This window comes from Tachyglossus aculeatus, chromosome 22 (genome assembly GCF_015852505.1).
Source record: "Tachyglossus aculeatus isolate mTacAcu1 chromosome 22, mTacAcu1.pri, whole genome shotgun sequence".
In the NCBI taxonomy this organism is placed as follows: domain Eukaryota; kingdom Metazoa; phylum Chordata; class Mammalia; order Monotremata; family Tachyglossidae; genus Tachyglossus; species Tachyglossus aculeatus.
The window spans coordinates 36,872,222-36,893,174 of record NC_052087.1 but is presented as its reverse complement, the minus strand read 5'-3'; the positions used below and the strand labels follow the sequence as shown (position 1 = coordinate 36,893,174).

At 47.6% G+C, this 20,953-nt stretch overlaps 1 protein-coding gene across 2 annotated transcripts in view; it reads right to left on the bottom strand.

The window, feature by feature from the left end:
* Positions 1 to 4,629: 4,629 nt before the first annotated feature.
* Positions 4,630 to 20,953, bottom strand: part of LOC119943497 (inner centromere protein) — a 50,945-nt gene continuing 34,621 nt past the window's right edge. For both annotated transcript variants that reach the window (XM_038764513.1, XM_038764514.1), the window contains 6 exons: positions 20,647 to 20,769; positions 17,892 to 18,100; positions 14,124 to 14,208; positions 13,771 to 13,971; positions 10,539 to 10,695; positions 4,630 to 4,955 (listed from right to left, as the gene is read on the bottom strand). In XM_038764513.1, the coding sequence (XP_038620441.1) occupies positions 4,753 to 4,955; positions 10,539 to 10,695; positions 13,771 to 13,971; positions 14,124 to 14,208; positions 17,892 to 18,100; positions 20,647 to 20,769 (978 nt within the window). In that variant the 3' untranslated portion in view covers positions 4,630 to 4,752. The remainder of the gene's footprint in view (positions 4,956 to 10,538; positions 10,696 to 13,770; positions 13,972 to 14,123; positions 14,209 to 17,891; positions 18,101 to 20,646; positions 20,770 to 20,953) is intronic.

Sequence of the window (20,953 nt, the reverse complement as noted above, 5' to 3'; positions counted from 1 at the left end):
GGGAGTCGGAGGTCATGGGTTCAAATCCCTGCTCCGCCAATTGTCAGCTGTGTGACTTTGGGCAAGCCACTTCATTTCTCTGCTCCTCAGTTCCCTCATCTGGAAAATGGGGATTAAGACTGTGAGCCCCACGTGGGGCAATCTGATCACCTTGTATCTTCCCCAGCGTTTAGAACAGTGCTTCACAAATGCCAATATTATTATTATTATCTACCCCAAGCACTTAACCTATCCTGTCTTGATCACTGCATAAGCCTCCTTGCTGACCTCCCTGCCTCCGTCTCTCCACATTTCACTTTGCTGCCCAGATCATTTTCTACAAAACTGTACAGTTCATGTTTCCTCACTCCCCAAAAACCTCCAGTGGCTGCCCATCTACCTCCGTATCAAACAGAAACCCTTTACCATAGACTTTAAAGCAGTCAGCCACCTTGCCCCTTCCTCCCTTACCTCCCTCGTGTCTGCTGGGTGACCTTGGGCTAGGGACTTAACTTCTCTGGGCCTCATCTGTAAAATGGGGATTAAGACTTTGAGACCCACTTGGGACAACCTGCTTACCTTGTATCAACCCCAATGCTTAGAACAGTGCTTGGCACATAGTAAACGCTTAACAAATACCATCATTATTATTACTACAACCCAGTTCGGACACTCGCTCCTCTAATGCCAGCCTATTTACCGTATCTCAATCTTGCCTCTTTCATTGCCGACCCCTCATCATCAATCGTATTTATTGAGTGCTTACTGTGTGCAAAGCACCGTACTAAGCGCTTGGGAAGTACAAATTGGCAACATATAGAGACAGTCCCTACCCAACAGTGGGCTCACAGTCTAAAAGACCCCTCGCCCATGTCCTGTCTCTGGCTAGGAACTCCTTGCCCTTTTCATATCCCACAGACGTTCACTCTCTCCACCTTATTAGCCCTATTCATTCAATCGTATTTATTGAGCGCTTACTGTGTGCAGAGCACTGTACTAAGCGCTTGGGAAGTACAAGTTGGCTATTGAGGACACATCTCCTCCAAGAGGCCTTCTCCCACTAAGTCCCCATTTCCTCTTCGCCCACTCCCTTTTGTGTTGCCCCTGCACTAGGATTTGCACGCTTCATTCAGCGTTCCTCAGTTCCATAGTACTTATGTCCATGTATTATTTACTTATATCAACGTCTGTCTCTCCCTCTAGACTGCAAGCTTGTTGTGGGCACAGAATATGTCTACCAACTCTTATATTATACTCTCCCAAGAGCTTAGTTCAGTGTGCTGCAACAATAAACGTTATAGTTGAAATACAATTGACACAGTAGGGACTTAACAATTATAATGATAGCATTTATTAGCGCTTACTGTGTGCAAAGCACTGTTCTAAACGCTGGGGAGGTTAGAAGGTGATTAGGTTTTTCCGTGTGGGGCTCACAATCTTAATCCCCATTTTCCAGATGAGGGAACTGAGGCCCAGAGAAGTGAAGTGACTTGCCCAAAATCACACAGCTGGCAATTGGCGGAGCCGGGATTTGAACCCATGACCTCTGACTCCAAAGCCCGTGCTCTTTCCACTGAGCCACGCTGTTTATGACAATTATTATTATCTTACCTCCCTCAGAAGCCGCAGAAGTAGCTCAAACAAGAACCACTTCTTCCTCTCCCGTACTTCTGGGTCACTGGAGTGGTCCCACTGCTCGACTCCCGCGTTCTCGGAAAACACTGCCGAAAGAAAGGGGTAAACGGAATCGGGACTCCTGGCATTCCTGGCCCTCCCTGCCCGCTTCAAATGAGATGAGCTCCACAAGAACCAGAGGCAAATTATTCCTGGGGCTCCTTTAATTTCCCTTCTGAGCACGGAGGGTTTAGTGGGGACTGATATGACCCTTTTTCATCATCATCAATCGTATTTATTGAGCGCTTACTATGTGCAGAGCACTGTACTAAGCGCTTGGGTCCTTTTTCCTGAGGACCTTTGATTCATGCCTAGGAAAGCCAGTTCTGGGATCACCAGGCCCACTGGGAAATGTGTTCTTAGTGGAATGAAGCTCTCTGGAGTGTGGTCAGTCAGGAAGTCCCCAGGACTGCCCATTGAGCAGAATGGGGGGAACGGCTCCAGAGCAGCTGGGTGGTGGGGAAGGTGCTCGGAATTAAATTAAGACAAGATCCCTTTCATTACAGAGATTAGCAAAATCCCAGCTCCGCCACTTGTCAGCTGTGTGACCCTGGGCAAGTCACTTAACTTCTCTGGGCCTCCGTTCCCTCATCTGGAAAATGGGGATTAAGACTGTGAACCCCATGTGGGATAATCTGATTACCTTGTATTTCCCCCAGTGCTTAGAACAGTGCTTGGCACATAGCAAGCACTTAACAAATACCAAAATTATTATGGTAATAATCACTTCATTCTAAGGTGATTAAAAAAAAAAGTTTGGGGTGGCCACCCAGGACCTTGACACTTAATCACAGTGATTCCTTCACCTGTTAACACCTTTCTGGACAGCGATCTAGATTGGCATTAATTAATGATGGCATTTGTTAAGCGCTTACTATGGGCCAAGAGAAGCAGCGTGGCTCAGTGGAAAAAGCCCGGGCTTTGGAGTCAGAGGTCATGGGTTCAAATCCCGGCTCTGCCAATTGTCAGCTGTGTGACTTTGGGCAAGTCACTTCACTTCTCTGTGCCTCAGTTACCTCATCTGTAAAATGGGGATTAAGACTGTGAGCCCCCTGAGGGACAACCTGATCGCCTTGTAACTTCCCCAGCGCTTAGAACAGTGCTTTGCACATAGTAAGCGCTTAATAAATGCCAGCAAAAAAAAAAAGCACTGTTCTAAGCGCTAAGGCACGGTACACTTCTATCACACACCCTGGTTAGTCTCTTGTTACTAAGGAGGGAGACCAAAATTGAGGTCCCTCCTCCCAGAAGCTACATTTTGAGTGAGGTATCCTTTAAAGAGACATTCTTTAAGGCTGTCCTTACACTTGTACACAATTTCACCCACACGGGTTTCTCTTACCGACTCTGGTTTTCCATGCAACCATTTTGAGGATCCATGCTCGGTCTTCAGTTCGCTATTTTGGCTTCTCCGCTGTGGTTTTAGGTTCTCTGTGGCCACGCATAACACTAGCTGCTTCTAGGCCACTCCATCAGCAATTCATCAGTGTGAGGCCAGGTGACTGATTGTAACAATTAAACTGCATTAAAAGAGTTACATTTACTTTTCCTCGGTATTGCCAATGAATTGCTGATACTCATTCATTCTATTGTATTTCTTGAGCGCTTACTGTGTGCACAGCACTGTACTAAGCACTTGGGAGAATAGACTACAATAAACAGATTTATTTCCTGCCCAAAACGATCTTAAGAGTCTAGACCGGAGATGCAAGATGCCAGCTGAGTGTCGCGTGTATATTCATTCATTCAACCCTTTTAGACTGTGAGCCCACTGTTGGGTAGGGACTCTCTCTATATGTTGCCAACTTGTACTTCCCAAGCGCTTAGTACAGTGCTCTGCACACAGTAAGCGCTCAATAAATACGATTCATGATGATGATGATGATGATGATTCAACCGTATTTATTGAGCGCTTACTGTGTGCAGAGCACTGGAGTACACGCTTGGGCAGCACAAGTCGGCAACATATAGAAACAGTCCCTACCCACCAACGGGCTCACAGTCTAGAAGGGGGAGAAAGACAACAAAACAAAACATGTGGACAGGTGTCAAGTCGACAGAACAAATAGAACTAAAGCTATAGGAACTAAATTAAAGCTATAGTATAGGAACTAGACCAAAACATGTTGACAGGTAAAGCTATAGGAACTAAATTAAAGCAAAGCTATATTATAGGAACTAAACCATGTGGTCTGTGAGAAGAAGCCACATGTATGAGGTTTTTTTTTGGCAAAAACATACCTTCACGTGCTCTCCTTAGTTTCAGATCCTTCACCCAGAGCGGTCATCTGCCCACTGTTGGGTAGGGACTGTCTCTATGTGTTGCCAATTTGTACTTCCCAAGCGCTTAGTACAGTGCTCTGCACATAGTAAGTGCTCAATAAATACAATTGTTGATGATGATGATGATCTGCCAATCCCCTGTATTTTTTGAGGAGCTTATTATGTGCTGAGTACTGTATGGAGCATACAGAAGGGTGTGGACATGACCTTTGTGCTCAAGGAGCTTACACTCTACCCACCTTGAAGAGTGAAGGGAGAGCAAAGACCGCCACGGGAGGCCCGGAGAGACTGCTGAACGCTTCCATTCGCCCTCGGTCCCAAAGCCACCCCCTCCCACTGAGGCAGAGCTGCTCACCTCCCTCGCCCAGCTAAGGTAGCCGAGTTGATCCACCGGAGATGGGATGGGGTTCAGAGCTCCAGGGCAGGCACTCTGGCAGGAGGGAGACGTCCACCCCGGAGGGGAACGGCCCTCTCCCTTCCACGGAGTTAGGGTCGGAGCGACCAAGGATTTAGGGCTCCGTGAGATGCTAGTCGATCTGGGCGAGTGTACGGGAACCCCTGACCTTCCCGTTTCCCGGTCCAGCCGGGTCATCCCTCCCGTCTCCTTCGTTTCTCCCGCCCCAGATCCCCGCTCAAATCAAAACCAGGCAGCCCAGGAGATAGAAAACTTTGTAGTTAACCTTTATTCTCTACTAAAAAAAAAAAGTCTACAGGTTAAAAGAAGTTAGAATTTATGTACAACAGAATTCTTCTTACACACAGAAATCCACAGGGAGAAAGAGACACACTGACAGGCTAATGAGGGCCCTCTCCTCCTCAGTACTTCTTCAGGCCCAGGGCCGATCTGGTGCCCTGCAGAGGGGGAGAGTGCCAGATAGCGGAGCTTGTGCGTTTGTGGTATTTTGGTTTGTTCTGGTAGAAAATGTCCTCCAGTTTAGGGTTGGAAATGAAGCCAAACATCTGGTCGACGTCCGGGGGGTGGTAGTACTGGCGTATGACGGCCTGACTGAGCAGGGTCCCTTGAGAAGAGAAACAGTCACTGTTACCGCAAGATTCACAAAACAGCAGGGTGGCCAAGTGGAAAGCGCAGTCTGAGGACCTGGGTTCTAATCTCAGCCCCGCCATTTACCTCCTTGGGCAAATCCCTTAACTTCTCTGACCCTCAGTTCTCTCATCTCCTTCCCCTCCCCACAGTACCTGTATATATGTATATATGTTTGTACGTATTTACTACTCTATTTTATTTGTACATATTTATTCTATTCATTTTATTTTGTTACTATGTTTTGTTTTCTGTCTCCCCCTTCTAGACTGTGAGCCCACTGTTGGATAGGGACCGTCTCTGCCAACTTGTATTTCCCAAGCGCTTAGTACAGTGGTGTGCACACAGTAAGCGCTCAATAAATACGATTGAATGAATGAATACCTTTCCTCCCTCCAATTTAGAGTGCTATGGGAACCCTACAGGAACTGAATATCTTCTACCACCCCAGAGCTTCGTGCAGTGCTTATTCATTCATTTGTATTTATTGAGCTCTTACTGTGTGCAGAGCACTGTATTAAGTGCTTCATAGTAAGTGCTTAACTACCACCACAATTCTTCTTCTTCACACCATTCATTCATTCAATCGTATTTACTGAGCGCTTACTGTGTGCACAGCACTGGACTAAGCGCTTGGGAAGTACAAGTCGGCAACATCTAGAGACGGTCCCTACCCAACAACGGGCTCACAGTCTAGAAGGGGGAGACATCAAACATGTGGACGGGTGTCAAGTCGTCAGAACAAATGGAATTAAAGCTAGATGCACATCATTAACAAAATAAATAGAATAGTAAATATGTACAAGTGAAATAAATGGAGCAATAAATCTGTACAAACACCCAGTGCTTAGAATAGTGCTTTGCACACAGTAAGCGCTTAACAAATGCCATCATCATCATCATCATATATACAGGCCCCTTTCGGCTGCCAACCTCTGGCTCTATAGGTCTACCCCTCTAACTACCTCGGCAGGACCGACCCCCTAGACCGTAAGCTTGTTGTGGGCAGGGAATGTGTCTTATATTACAGTACTTAGTACATAGTGTACTGCACACAGTAAGCGCTCAATAAATACAGCTGACTGACCTTTTTGCTGGTCCGGACTGACTTGAATGTCATCAAATCAATCAACCAATTGTATTTATTGAGCATTTACTGCGTGCAGGGCACTGTACTAAGTGCTTGGGAGAGTAGCAGCGAAGTGGTAGTAGTAGAGCAGCAGTGTGGCTCAGTGGAAAGAGCACGGGCGTTGGAGTCAGAGGTCATGGGTTCAAATCCCAGCTCCGCCAATTGTCAGCTGTGACACTTTGGGAAAATCACTTAACTTCTCTATGCCTTACCTCATCTGTAAAATGGGGATTAAGACTGTGAGCCCCCCGTGGGACAACCTGATCACTTTGTAACCTCCCCAGTGCTTAGAACAGTGCTTTGCACAAAGTACTGAGAGCTCACCTCCTCCATGAGGCCTTCCCAGACTGAGCCCCTTCCTTCCTCTCCCCCTCGTCCCCCTCTCCATCCCATCTTGCCTCCTTCCCCTCCCCACAGCACCTGTATATATGTATATATGTTTGTACATATTTATTACTCTATTTATTTATTTTACCTGTACATATCTATTCTATTTATTTTATTTTGTTAGTATGTTTGGTTTTGTTCTCTGTCTCCCCGTTTTAGACTGTGAGCCCACTGTTGGGTACGGACAGTCTCTATATGTTGCCAATTGTACTTCCCAAGCGCTTAGTACAGTGCTGTACACACAATAAGTGCTCAATAAATACGATTGATTGATTGATTAATAAATGCCATTACTATTATTATTACAGTGGAACAGAGTCGGTAGATAAGTTCCCTGCACACAGTAAGCTCATTCATTCATTCAGCCGTACTTGGGTGCTTACTGTGTGCAGAGCACTGTACTAAGCGCTTGGGAGAGTACAACAGAATAAGTAGACACATTCTCCGAATCCAGAGCTAGAAGAATCAATCAATCAATCATATTTATTGAGTGCTTACTATGTGCAGAGCACTGTACTAAGTGCTTGGGAAGTACAAATTGGCAACATATAGAGACAGTCCCTACCCAACATTGGGCTCACAGTCTAAAAGGGGGAGACAGAGAACAAAACCAAACATACTAACAAAATAAAATAAATAGAATAGATATGCACAAGTAAAATAGAGTAATAAATATGTACAAACATATATACATATATACAGAAGAAGTATGGCATCCTTTATTCCAGTCATCACCAGTGGCCTCAGACTAACAGTTGGCTCATGCTGACTCTCCTGATGCTTTAGATAAGTACATTTTATTGAGCCAAGAGTTGAGTTGTACCAGGGTAATTTGGATTTTTAAACGGTCTTGCTCAGAGGAAGGATGTGGGGTGGGGTTGGAGCGGAGAGGGGGTCTTACCTGCCTAAGGGAAGCAGCCTGGAACAGTTACGGAGAGAGGGGAAAGGGAGAAAAAGGCCAGCGGAGAGGGACTTAACTGGGATCCCCTTAGGTTGCCTCCTGCAGCCACTTGCTCGAGAAGTCAGGCAAAGGGTCTCATTGAGGCCCATCATCATCATCATCAATCATATTTATTGAGCGCTTACTGTGTGCAGAGCACTGTACTAAGCGCTTAAGGACCACAACCCACTCTCTTCCCCAACCTCTGTCAAGTCGGTCAACCGCATTTATTGAGTGCTTACTGCGTGCAGCGCTTGGGAGGGCACACTATAACAAGACTGCACACGGTAAGCGCTCAATAAATACGACTGAATGAATGAATAAGCGCTTAACAAATGCCACAGGCAAAGAAAAAAATAGGGGGAGTGTTTGTACTGCGGATGTGCAGATTGGCCCGAGCTGGGTGGTTAGAAGTGGCTTCTTGGCTTGGGACGCGCGAGTCTGGGCAAGTCACTTAACTTCTACTTGTACATATTTATTCTATTTATTTTATTTTGTCCATATGTTTTGTTTTGTTGTCCGTCTCCCCCTTCTAGACTGTGAGCCCGCTGTTGGGTAGGGACCGTCTCTATGTGTTGCCAACTTGGACTTTCCAAGCGCTTAGTCCAGTGCTCTGCGCACAGTAAGCGCTCAATAAATACGATTGAATGAATGAATGAATGAATTCCCTGCCCACAACGAACGGAGACTACGGGAATTCAGCCGGCCACTTCTCTCTGTCTCTGCGTCCCTTGGCCCGGGGCCGGCTGACAGTCGTGGTCCAGAACGGTCCCTAGCACTTGGAAGAGGCTCCAGGAAAGTTTCTGGAGGAGGCATCTATGTTATGGTCTCCCTTCATTCATCCCCAGTGGTGGAGGAACAGGGGCAGGAGCAATGAAGAGTAGATTCCCACATGGGATCCCAAATCCTCCAGAGTAAAGCTGGTTTGAACTTCTTAGTACAGTGCTTGTCACACAGTAAGCGCTCAATAAGACTGAATGAATGAACTTCTAAAAAAATAATAATAATAATTATGATATGTGTTAAGTGCTCACTATGTGCTGTTCTAAGTGCTGGGGGAGATACAGGGTGATCAGGTTGCCCCACGTGGGGCTCACACTTTTAATCCCCACTTTCCAGATGAGGTAACTGAGGCACAGAGAAGTTGAGGGACTTGCCCGAGGTCACACAGCAGGCAAGTGGCGGAGCCAGGATTAGAACCCATGTCCGGGCTCTTTCCACAAAGCCACGCTGCTTCACCTGGTGAATGAACAATGACTGACTAAGAGGCTGGCAGCTAGCGGAGAGGAGGAAAAGCAGGAGGCATGGAAAATTCCCACAAGGTTGTCAAACCAAATCATCAAAAGTTGACTGGGCAGGCATAGTCAGTCAATCAAATTTACTCAACGCTTCCTGTGTGCACAGCACTGTACTAAACAATTGGAAGAGTACAATAGAACAACAGAACAGACATATTTTCTCCCCACAGAGAGTTTACAGTCTAGAGACATAGCAGCATGATCATGGGCTGGTCACTTTAATAATAATAATGATGACGATGGTATCTGTTAAGGGCTTACTATGTGTCAAGCACTGTTCTAAGGCCTCAGATAGATACAAGCTAATAATAATAATAATCGGCATTTATTAAGTGCTTACTATGTGCAAAGCACTGTTCTAAGCACTGGGGAGGTTACAAGGTGATCAGGTTGTCCCACGGGGCGCTCACAGTCTTAATCCCCATTTTACAGATGAAGGAACTGAGGCCCAGAGAAGTGAAGTGACTTGCCCAAAGTCACACGGCTGACAGTTGGCGGAGCCGGGATTTGAACCCATGACCTCTGACTCCAAAGCCCGGGCTCTTTCCACTGAGCCACGCCGCTTCTCTTCATCAGGTTGGACATAGACTGTGAGCCCAGTGCTGGGGAGGGACTGTCTGTATATGTTGCCATTTTGTACTTCCCAAGAGCTTAGTACAGTGCTCTGCACACAGTAAGCGCTCAATAAATACGATTGATTGATTGATTGATTGATTGATAGTCCCTGTCCCACATGGGGCTCACAGTCTTAATCCCCATTTTTCAGATGAGGTAACTGAGGCCCAGAGAAGCTGAGTGACTTGCCCCAGGTCACACAGCAGGCAAATGGCAGAGACAGGATTAGAACCCATGACCTTCTGCTTACCAGGCTTGTGCTCTATCCCTCTGCATTGCTTATGACCTTGGCCATGTACCCCTTAAACACTCCGATACTCACCCCAGCCCCATAGGACTTATGTATAGCCTTATATTATTATTATATTATATATTATCCTTCTAGACTGTGAGCCCACTGTTGGGTAGGGACCGTCTCTATATGTTGCCAACTTGTACTTCCCAAGCGCTTAGTACAGTGCTCTGCACACAGTAAGTGCTCAATAAATACGATTGAATGAATGAATGAATGATTTCCCCAATCTGTAATTGATTTTAATGGCAGCCTCACGGTAGATTGTAAATTCCTTGTGAGCAGGGGCCATTGTCTACCATTTTTATCGTACTGTTCTCTCTCAAGCGCCGAGTACAGAGCTCTGCACACAGTAAGCGCTCAAGAAATGCCTTGGAGTGACTGACCTACTGATTCTCCGGCCCCACGGCCCCAGTCAGTGGCAAGGAGAGCCCCCTACTCCGGTAGAGAAGCAGCGTGGCTCAGTGGAAAGAGCCCGGGCTTTGGAGCCACCGGTCATGGGTTCGAATCCTGGCTCCACCACATGTCTGTTGTGTGACCTTGGACAAGTCACTTAACTTCTCTGAGCCTCAGTTCCCTCATCTGTAAAACGGGGATTAAGACTGTGAGCCCCACGTGGGACAACCTGATCACCTTGTATCCCCCCCATCATCATCATCAATCGTATTTACTGAGCGCTTACTATGTGCAGAGCACTGTACTACGCGCTTGGGAAATACAAATTGGCAACACATAGAGACAGTCCCTACCCAACAGCGGGCTCACAGTCTAAAAGGGGGAGAGCTTTGCACATAGTAAGCGCTTAACAAATGCCATCATTATTATTATTATTATTCCCGGACGTCAGATGCCGCCGGGACTGGGCGGGGAGGGCCCCACCCCGACGGGTCGGCACTTACCGCTTGCCCACGCGGGAATGGGCTTGCGGGGGTGACTCTCGTCGTCCGTGGAGTCGTCGCTGTTCAGGTCCATCCCGTAGTTATTCGGATTGATCTTGGGGAGCTTGGGGACCTTCGGGCCCTGGGGGGTCATCTGGTAGGAGTTGCACACCGGAGACTTGAGAAAGACAAGGCCATGGCGGTTAGCACGCCCCACACACTCTCCTCCTCTTCAAAGCCTTATTGAAGGTCCATCTTCTTCGAGAGGCCTTCCCTAAGCCCCCCTTTCCCCCTCTCTTCTGCATCACCCTGACTTGCTCCCTTTCTTCATCCCTCCTCCCAGCCCCACGGCTCATTTATTTATTCAATCAATCAATCAATCAATCGTATTTATTGAGCGCTTACTATGTGCAGAGCACTGTACTAAGCGCTTGGGAAGTACAAATTGACATCACATAGAGACAGTCCCTACCCAACAGTGGGCTCACAGTCTAAAAGGGGGAGACAGAGAACAGAACCAAACATACCAACAAAATAAAATAAGTAGGATAGAAATGTACAAGTAAAATAAATAAATAGAGTAATAAATATGTACAACCATATATACATATGTACAGGTGCTGTGGGGAAGGGAAGGAGGTAAGACGGGGGGATGGAGAGGGGGACGAGGGGGAGAGGAAAGAAGGGGCTCAGTCTGGGAAGGCCTCCTGGAGGAGGCCTTATTTATATTCATTTCTGTCTCCCCCCTAGACTGTAACCTCACTGAAGGCAGGGAATGCGTCTGTTGTTACTCCTCACACACTAAGCACTCAATAAATACGATTGACTGACAGTCGGATCTTCGTGTGACATTCACCATTCCAGCAAACGGGCTTGTCATCCCCAGAAGTGAGGCGTGAAAGGGACTGAGAGATGAGCTGGGCTCCTTCCCTCTCCCCGCCCTCCGGCTGGAGCAGGCCTTGGCACTGCAGATCTCCACTCCACAGTAATCTGCACACCATTCATTCACTCAATCGTATTTATTGAGCGCTTACTGTGTGCAGAGCTCTGTACTAAGCGCTTGGAAAGTCCAAGTTGGCAACACATAGAGACGGTCCCTACTCAACAGGTTCCTTCACAGAAAAACAGAGAAGCAGTGTGGTGTAGTGAGTGGCTAAAGCACGGGCCTGGACATCAGAAGGTCATGGGTTCTAATCCCGGATCTGCCACCCGTCTCCTGTGCGACCTTGGGCAACGCACTTCACTTCTCTGGGCCTCAGTTACCTCATCTGTAAAATGGAGATTGAGATTGTGACAAGGGACAATCTATTTTTACACTGTGAGCCCACTGTTGGGTAGGGACTGCCTCTATATGTTGCCAACTTGGACTTCCCAAGCGCTTAGTACAGTGCTCTGCACACAGTAAGCGCTCAATAAATACAATTGAGTGATTGATTGATTGACAAGGACTCCGGCCAACGTGATTTGCTTGCATGCACTCCAGCACTTAGTACAGTGGCTAGCACATACTAAGAGCTTAAGAAATATCACAATTATTATTATTGTTATTAATAATAATAATCCCAGCTCTGCCTCTGGTCTGTTGTGTGACCTTGGGCAAGTCACTTCACTTCTCTGGGCCTCAGTTACCTCATCTGTGAAATGGGGATTGAGATTGTGACAAGGGACAAGGACTCCAGCCAACGTGATTTGCTTGCATTCACTCCAGCACCTAGTACAGTGGCTAGCACATACTAAGAGCTTAAGAAATATCACAATTATTATTATTGTTATTAATAATAATAATCCCAGCTCTGCCTCTTGTCTGTTGTGTGACCTTGGGCAACACACTTCACTTCTCTGGGCCTCAGTTACCTCATCTGTAAAATGGGGATTGAGATTGTGACAAGGGACAAGGACTCCGGCCAACGTGATTTGCTTGCATTTATTACTCTGTTTATTTACTTATTTATTTTACTTGTACATATCTATTCTATTTTATTTTGTTAGTACGTTTGGTTTTGTTCTCCGTCTCCCCCTTTTAGACTGTGAGCCCACTGTTGGGTAGGGACTGTCTCTATATGTTGCCAACTTGGACTTCCCAAGCGCTTAGTACAGTGCTCTGCACACAGTAAGCGCTCAATAAATATGATTGACTGATTGATTGACTCCAGCACTTAGTACAGTGGCTAGCACATACTAAGAGTTTAAGAAATACCACAATTATTATTATTGTTATTAATAATAATAATCCCAGCTCTGCCTCTTGTCTGCTGTGTGACCTTGGGCAAGTCAGTTCACTTCTCTGGGCCTCAGTTACCTCATCTGTAAAATGGGGATTGAGATTGTGACAAGGGACAAGGACTCTAGCCAACCTGATTTGCTTGCATTCACTCCAGCACTTAGTACAGTGGCTGGCATGTAGTACGTGCTTAAGAAATACCACAATTATTATTATTATTATTACTACCAATAATAATTCCAGCTCTGCCTCTTGTCTGTTGTGCGACTTTGGGCAAGTCACTTCACATCTCTGGGCCTGAGTTACCTCATCTGTAAAATGGGGATTGAGACTCTGGCCAACCTGATTTGCTTGCAGTCACTCCATCATCATCATCATCAATCGTATTTATTGAGCGCTTACTGTGTGCAGAGCACTGTACTAAGCGCTCCAGCACTTAGTATAGTGGCTGGCGCACGGTAAGCACTTAATACCACAATTATTATTATTATTACTAATAATAATAATAATCCCAGCTCTGCCTCTTGTCTGCTATGTGACCTTGGGCAAGTTCTTTCACTTCTCTGTGCCACAGTTACCTCATCTGCAAAATGGGGGTTAAGTGTCTAATACCACAGTTATTATTATTATTATCACAAATGGATCGTGCCCACAGTTACTCTCACAGCCCTTGGGGCTCAGCTGGGGCCCTTCTAGACTGTGAGCCCACTGTTGGGTAGGGACCGTCTCTCTATGTTGCCAACTTGTCCTTCCCAAGCGCTTAGTACAGTGCTCTGCACACAGTAAGCGCTCAATAAATACGATTGATTGATTGATTTAACCTTTACCGATACGGTGTCTGAGCGTGGCTTGCTTTGGAAAGGGCTAAACCTGGAAGTCCTAAGGATTAAGATTCCCGGCAGCTCCTTGCAGGCCCTCGTGCGTCGCTGGAGCGCATAAAGGACGGAGACTCCTAATGGAGCCAGTCCGGCCACGGAAGCGGTGAGGGCGGACCCCCTGCCGCCGGGAAAATCTGCCAGGCCCGGTCCTCACCTGCACCTCAATGGTCACGTTCAGTCCTTTGTGGCCAGCGGCAGCTGTTGCTTCTGACTCTTTGGCCTTCTTTTCTTGCTCCTCTTTGGCCTTCTTTTCTTGCTCCTCTTTGGCCTTCTTTTCTTGCTCTTCTTGCAGTTTCCTCTTCCTCTCCTGCTCTTGCTGCTGCCGCTCCTGCTCAGCCAGTCTCTGCTGCTCCTCCTGATATCAGCATCATCACAGAGATGTTAACCACCTGAGGGGAGACGCCTCCATCCCCAGCCCGCCCCCGCTCAATCCCCAAGGGGCCTTGATGCAGCCGGTGATGGGGAGAAAACTGCTAAAGAGAAGGAAGGGCCAAAGGAATCCCTCACCCTCTTCTTCTTTTCTTCCAGTTCTTTCTGGAGACGCTCTTTTTGCAGTCTCAGGGTCCTCTCTTTCTCCTGACGTTCCCGCTCCCTGGAAACCCAGAGCCACATCCAGTCACAAACAGGCAGGGGAAACGGGGTGGGTCAATCGGTGGTATTTCCTGAGCACTTCCCGTGCGAAGCAGAATACTCAGCGCTTGGGAGAGCACAATACAACACAGTTGGTAGTAACTCCTACCTGCAAGGAGCTTACAGTCTAGGGTGGAAGGCCGATATTAAAAAAAAAAAATACACATAGAGGTAGTAGTAGCTACCTGCTGGAATCATGCCCGCTGACGTAACTGTCCCTCCTTTCCTTCAATCAATCGACTGTATTGATTGAGCGCTGACTGGGTGCAGAGAACTGTAATAAGCTCTCCAGATCATCTTTGTGCAGAAACGCTCTGGGCATGTTACTCCCCTCCTCAAAAAACTCCAGTGGTTGCCTCTCAACCACTGCATCAAGCAAAAACTCCTCACTCTGGGCTTCCAGGCTGTCCATCCCCTCGCCCCCTCCTACTTCACCTCCCTTCTCTCCTTCTCCAGCCCAGCCTGCACCCTCCGCTCCTCTGCCACCGCTAACTTCCTCACTTTACCTTGTTCTCGTCTGTCCCGCCGTCGACTCCCGGCCCACGTCCTTCCCCTGGCCCGGAATTCATTCATGCCCTCCCTCCACACATTCACCAAGCTAGCTCTCTTCCACCCTTCAAAGCTCTACTGACAGCTCACCTCCAAGACACCTTTCCAGACTGAGCCCCCTTTTTTCCTCTCCGCCACCCCATCACCCCCACCCTACCTCCTTCCCCTCCCCACAGCACCTGTATATATGTTTGTACAGATTTATTACACTATTTTACTTGTACATATTTACTATTCCATTTATTTTGTTAATGATATGCATTTAGCTTTAATTCTATTTGTCCTGACGACTTGACACCTGTCCACACGTTATGTTTTGTTGTCTGTCCCCCGCTTCAAGACTGTGAGCCCTTTGTTGGGGAGGGACCATCTCTATATGTTGCTAACTTGCACTTCCCAAGTGCTTAGCACAGTGCTCTGCACACAGTAAGCGCTCAATAAATACAATCGAATGAATGAACAGAGTTGGTAGACCCAAAGCTTGGCAAATGCCTTTTTCTGCTTCCTCCTTGCACTGCCTTTTCTCCAGTCTCGGGACGGGGCCGAGAGCGCATATTTGGGTGGATCGCTTCCTCTTCCCCGCTCCCCTGCCGTGGTTCAATAATAATAATAATAATAATAATAATAATAATGATGGCATTTGTTAAGCGCTTACTATGTGCGAAGCACTGTTCTAAGCGCTGGGGGGGATACAAGGTGATCAAGCTGTCCCACATGGGGCTCACAGTTTTAATCCCCATTTTACAGATGAGGTAACTGAGGCCCAGAGAAGCTTAAGTGACTTGCCCAAAGTCACACAGCTGACAAGTGGAGGAGCCGGAATTAGAACTCATGACCTCTGGCTTCCAAGCCCATGCTCTTTCCACTGAGCCACGCTGCCCCGACTCCCCTTCTCATGCTCTAGTATCTGGGAAGGGTCAGCGTGGGACAACCACCCTTCTGTCTGGAGCTCCTCCTGCAATAACCCCGCTTACTCACAAATCCTAATTTTCTAGTTATGGGTGGGAGTTTGACGGCAAGAGAGCGTCCGTTGGTTTAAGGGGATTTCAATGCTGTCCCGGGTCGGGTAAAGAAGTCAAATACAGCACCCTTTGGAAAAACAGGGAAGTAAGCAAAGAGCCCAACTGACTGCTTTTGTCAAGTCAACCGTCTGTCTGTCAGGTGCACAATATTTAAAAAAAATCCACACCACAACATAGAGTCAGTGTTCTTGAAAAAGCTCAGGACAGGACCCCAGCTCAGGCTGTGACTGTCACCAGGCGAGTTGCAATTATTACTGTTATCATTATTATGCCGCATGTCCCATATGTATGGATTAAATTCCAAGGTGTCAGTGCCCCCAGAACTGTTGAGGGAAGGTGCTTTAACAGTTCCCAAAGTCACACCAAGATGCTGTAGTGACGTTGATATAGTAGCAAAGATGGAACTACAATCCCAACCTCCTGTCTTTCAACCAGGGCTCCTTTCACTCGACTTGGGATTCAAGTGACTCTGCAATCTACGGATTGACTGATAATAACAATGACAACAACGACAGTAATATTACTTGTTAAGAGCGTACTACAGGCCAGGCACTGTATTAAGTTTTGGGACAGATACAGGATAATCAGGATGGGGCTCAGAGTAAGCGGGAGGGAGAACAGGTTTTGAATCCCCATTTTGCAGATGAGGAAATCGAGGCCCATTCAAGATAATAATAATAATAACGGTGGCATTTGTTAAGTGCTTACTATGTGCAAAGCACTGTTCTAAGTGCTGGTGTGGATACAAGGTGATCAGGTTGTCCCAAGTCGGGCTCACAGTCTTAATCCCCATTTTCCAGATGAGGTAACTGAGGCCCAGAGAAGCTAAGTGACTTGCCCGAAGTCACACAGCTGACAAGCTGCGGAGCCGGGATTAGAACCCATGATCTCTGGCTCCCAAGCATGGGGTTCTTTCCACTGAGCCACGCTGCTTCTAAGTGACTTGTCCATGCAGTACGTAAGTGGCAGTGCCGGGATTAGAACCCAGGGCTGCTAACAGCGTGGCTTAGTGGAAAAAGCACGACCTTGGGAGTCAGAGGTTGTGGGTTCTAATCCCGGCTCTGCCACTTGTCAGCTGTGTGACTAAGGGCAAGTCACTTAGCTTCTCTGTGTCTCAGTTCCCTCATCTGTAAAATGGGGATTAAGACCGTGGAGCCCCACGTGGGACAACCTGCTTACCTTGTATCTACCCTAGTGCTTGGCACATAGAGAAGCAGCGCGGCTCAATGGAAAGAGCCCGGGCTTGGGAGTCAGAGGTCATGGATTCAAATCCCGGCTCTGCCAATTGTCAGCTGTGTGACTTTGGTCAAGTCACTTCACTTCTCTGGGCCTCAATGACCTCATCTGTTAAATGGGGATGAAGACTGTGAGCCCCACGTGGGACAATCTGATCACCTTGTATCCTCCCCGGCGCTTAGAACAGTGCTTTGCACATAGTAAGCGCTTAACAAATGCCGTTATGATGATAGTAAGCGCTTAACCAATACCATAATTATTATTACTATACCTGGGCTCTTTCCACTAGACTGTAAGCTCGTTGTGGGCAGGGCATGTGTCTGTTTACTGTTGTACTGTACTCTCCCCATTGCTTTGCTCAGTGCTCTGCACGTGCTAAGTGCCCAATAAATACGACTGACTGACCGACTAGGCCTACTGAGAGCTCACCTCCTCCAAGAGGCCTTCCCAGACTGAGCCCCCTTTTTCCTCTCCTCCTCCCCATCCCCCCGCCCTACCTCCTTCCCCTCCCCACAGCACCTGTATATATGTTTGTACAGATTTACTACTCTATTTATTTTACTTGTACATATTGACTATTCCATTTTGTTAATGATGTACATCTAGCTTTAATTCTATTTGTTCTGACGACTTGACACCTGTCCACATGTTTTGTTTTGTTGTCTGTCTCCCCCTTCTAGGCGGTGAGCCCGTTGTTGGGTCGGGGCCATCTCTAGATGTTGCCAACTTGGACTTCCCAAGCGCTTAGTCCAGTGCTCTGCACACAGTAGGCGCTCAATAAATACGATTGAATGAATGCTATTTCTCAGTCAAGAGATGACCGAACGGTCAGACTCACCTTTCCGCCTGGATCCGCTCCTGTTCTCTTCTGCGCTCCAATTCCCTCTCCATCGCTAATTGCTGCTCCCGCTGTCGCTGCCGCTCCCGCTCTCTCTCCAATTCCACCTGCCGCTGCTCTGCCAGCTTCTTGGCCTCGGCGATTTTCCTTGCTTTTTCCTGCTCCTCCTCCCTCTTTTTCTGCTCCTGGTATCTGCGTTCTTCCTCTTCCTAGTAATAACAGCATTTCAATCGAGGGGCGATGCACCTCAAAGATGGGGTGCCCGCCTTGCCCACCAAGAGCTTCCGCTCGGAGAGAAAGACATCGAAATATTTCCGTCCAGGCAAATGGAAATAAACCAAACGACCGAATAAACACACGTACATACGGGCCGAGGACGAGTGCGAAGAGTGCTAGAAATGGTTCGATGGGGTTGCACGGCTTGGGACACTGGGGAATTCAATGGGGCCGGTGGTTGGAGGAGGTGAGATTTTTTGGAGGGCTGTGTCCTGAACTGGGTGAATGCATCAATTAATTAATCGGTGGTATTGATTGAACATTTACTGTTGCACAGCATTAGACTATGTATTTGGGAGAGCATACTACCGCAGAGTTGGTAGATATGTTCCCTGCCCACAGTGAGCTTACAGTCCAGAGGGGTGAAAGACGGTTTGACACAGATTCTGGAGTTCAGCTCTGCAGAATGGAGGCCTGGGAGGGTCAGAGGAAACCCAACAGGGTCAGATAAGAAAAGCTTCCCATCTTTGGGAGCTACAGTAGCCTCAAGAACAGGACTCGGGAATCCTCCAGGTCCCGAGCGAGCCCCACGAGGGGCTGCAGATCACTTGGGAAGGGTCTGACCCCCACCCCATGAGACGTTCTCTCAGAACTGCCAAGCCCTCCTAGGGGGCATTCATTCATTCATTCAGTCGTATTTATTGAGCGCTTACTGTGTGCAGAGCACTGGACTAAGCGCTTGGGAAGTATAAGTTGGCAACATATAGAGACGGCCCTTACCCAACAGCGGGCTCACAGCCTAGAAACGACAGAAAAGGGACATAGTCTAGAAAAGAGGGCAGAACTCCCCCGCATCCTGTCTCTAAATGTTGCCAATTTGTTTTTCCCAAGCGCTTAGAACAGTGCTCTGCACACAGTAAGCGCTCAATAAATACAATTGAATGAATGAATGAATGACGAGCCGTGAGACGCTGGCTAGCTTCCGTCTCTGCTTCCTGAAATCTGGCCCTCTAGCCATACTACCCTACTGAGCTTTGTTTTTTGTCTTGGTTCTTTGTTTCTCCTCTCATGTACCAGTCCCTATTCCCAACCTCCCCCGCTTGAATTTTTAGATTGTGAGCCCCGTGAGGGACAGAAACCTTGTCTAATTCTCACTTGTGTATTCTTTCCCAGCGCTTGGCACATTCATTTCTTCGACTGTATTTATTAAGCGCTTATTGTGTGCACAGCACTGTACTAAGCACTTGGGAAAGTACAATATGGCAATAAAGAGTGACGGTCCCTGCCCTCAGTGAGCTCAGTCTAAGTTTTTGCTGCTCCTCCTCTCTCTTTTTCTGCTCCTGGTATTTGCGTTCTTCCTCTTCCTACTAATAACTTCCTAGAGAAGCAGCGTGGCTCAGTGGAAAAAGCACGGGCTTTGGAGTCAAAGGTCGTGGGTTCGAATCCCGACTCCGGCCACATGTCTGCTGTGTGACCTTAGGCAAGTCACTTCACTTCTTGGAGCCTCAGTTACCTCATCTGGAAAATGGGATTGATGCCTGTGAGCCCCACGCGGGACAACCCGATCACCTTGTATCCCCCCCAGTGCTTAGAACAGTGTTTTGCACATAGAAAGCGCTTAACAAATGCCCTTATTATTATTATTATTATTATTATTATTATTAATAACAGCACTTCAATTGAGGGGCAATTTAACAGTCTTGGCAGTCTTCTAGACTGTGAGCCCGCTGCTGGGTAGGGACTGTCTCTATATGTTGCCAACTTGTACTTCCCAAGCACTTGGTAGGGTGCTCTGCAAACAGTAAGCGCTCAATAAATACGATTGAATGAATGAACGAATGAAAGGGGAAGGGAGACAGATAACAATAGAGTGTTCTGCACGTGGTAAGCACTTAACGAATACTATTACTACTATCACTACTATCCTCCTTGTTCCCTCCACTGGCATTTTGACACCCCTTCCCCCCCTGAGAGTTGAGGTCCTGCTCCCTGGGACCTAACTTCTGTGACAACCCAAAGGACTGTATATATTTATTACTCTATTTATTTATTTATTTTACTTGTACATATCTATTCTATTCATTTTATTTTGTTAGTATGTTTGGTTTTGTTCTCTGTCTCCCCCCTTTTAGACTGTGAGCCCACTGTTGGGTAGGGACTGTCTCTAGATGTTGCCAACTTGGACTTCCCAAGCGCTTAGTACAGTGCTCTGCAAACAGTAAGCGCTCAATAAATACGATTGATGATGATGATGACTGGGCTGTTCTTTACCCCGGCAGAGACAGACAATCTCCTAATTTCCAGCCCAGGCCGTCCGCTCCAGTCCAAATAGCTGAACTGGTCCGGCTCACCTCACCCCATTCTCACCGCTCCCCCCGGTGTAGCTCCTTGCCTCCCTCCCACCATGCACAAAAATCAATCGTATTTATTGAGCGCTTACTGTGTGCAGAGCACTGTACTAAGCGCTTAAGGTGTGGACAGGCACAGACCCCCCTCCCCAACTTTCCCTATGGGCCCCCTTCACCCCACCACCTCTTACTTGCTGCAGCCATTTCAGTTTCCGGGCTTCCTCTTCTTGCCGCCTCCGGGCCTCGGCCTCTTCCATCTTCTTGGCCGCTATCTTTTTCTTGGCCTTCTCTTCAGCCTGCCGTTCCTCCTTGGCCTGAGAGAAGCCCCCACCCCCAACATTTCCATTAAAGGGGGAAACCTGCTCCAGAAACTCTCCACAAACTCAGGCCCAGACACGGCGACGGGACGGGCGTCTCCTTCGGCAGCCGGCCTTTAGCCAAACCCCTCATCCCAGTCCCATTTAGGGGCCTCTGCCGAGAGACGCAGGACCGGCGGCA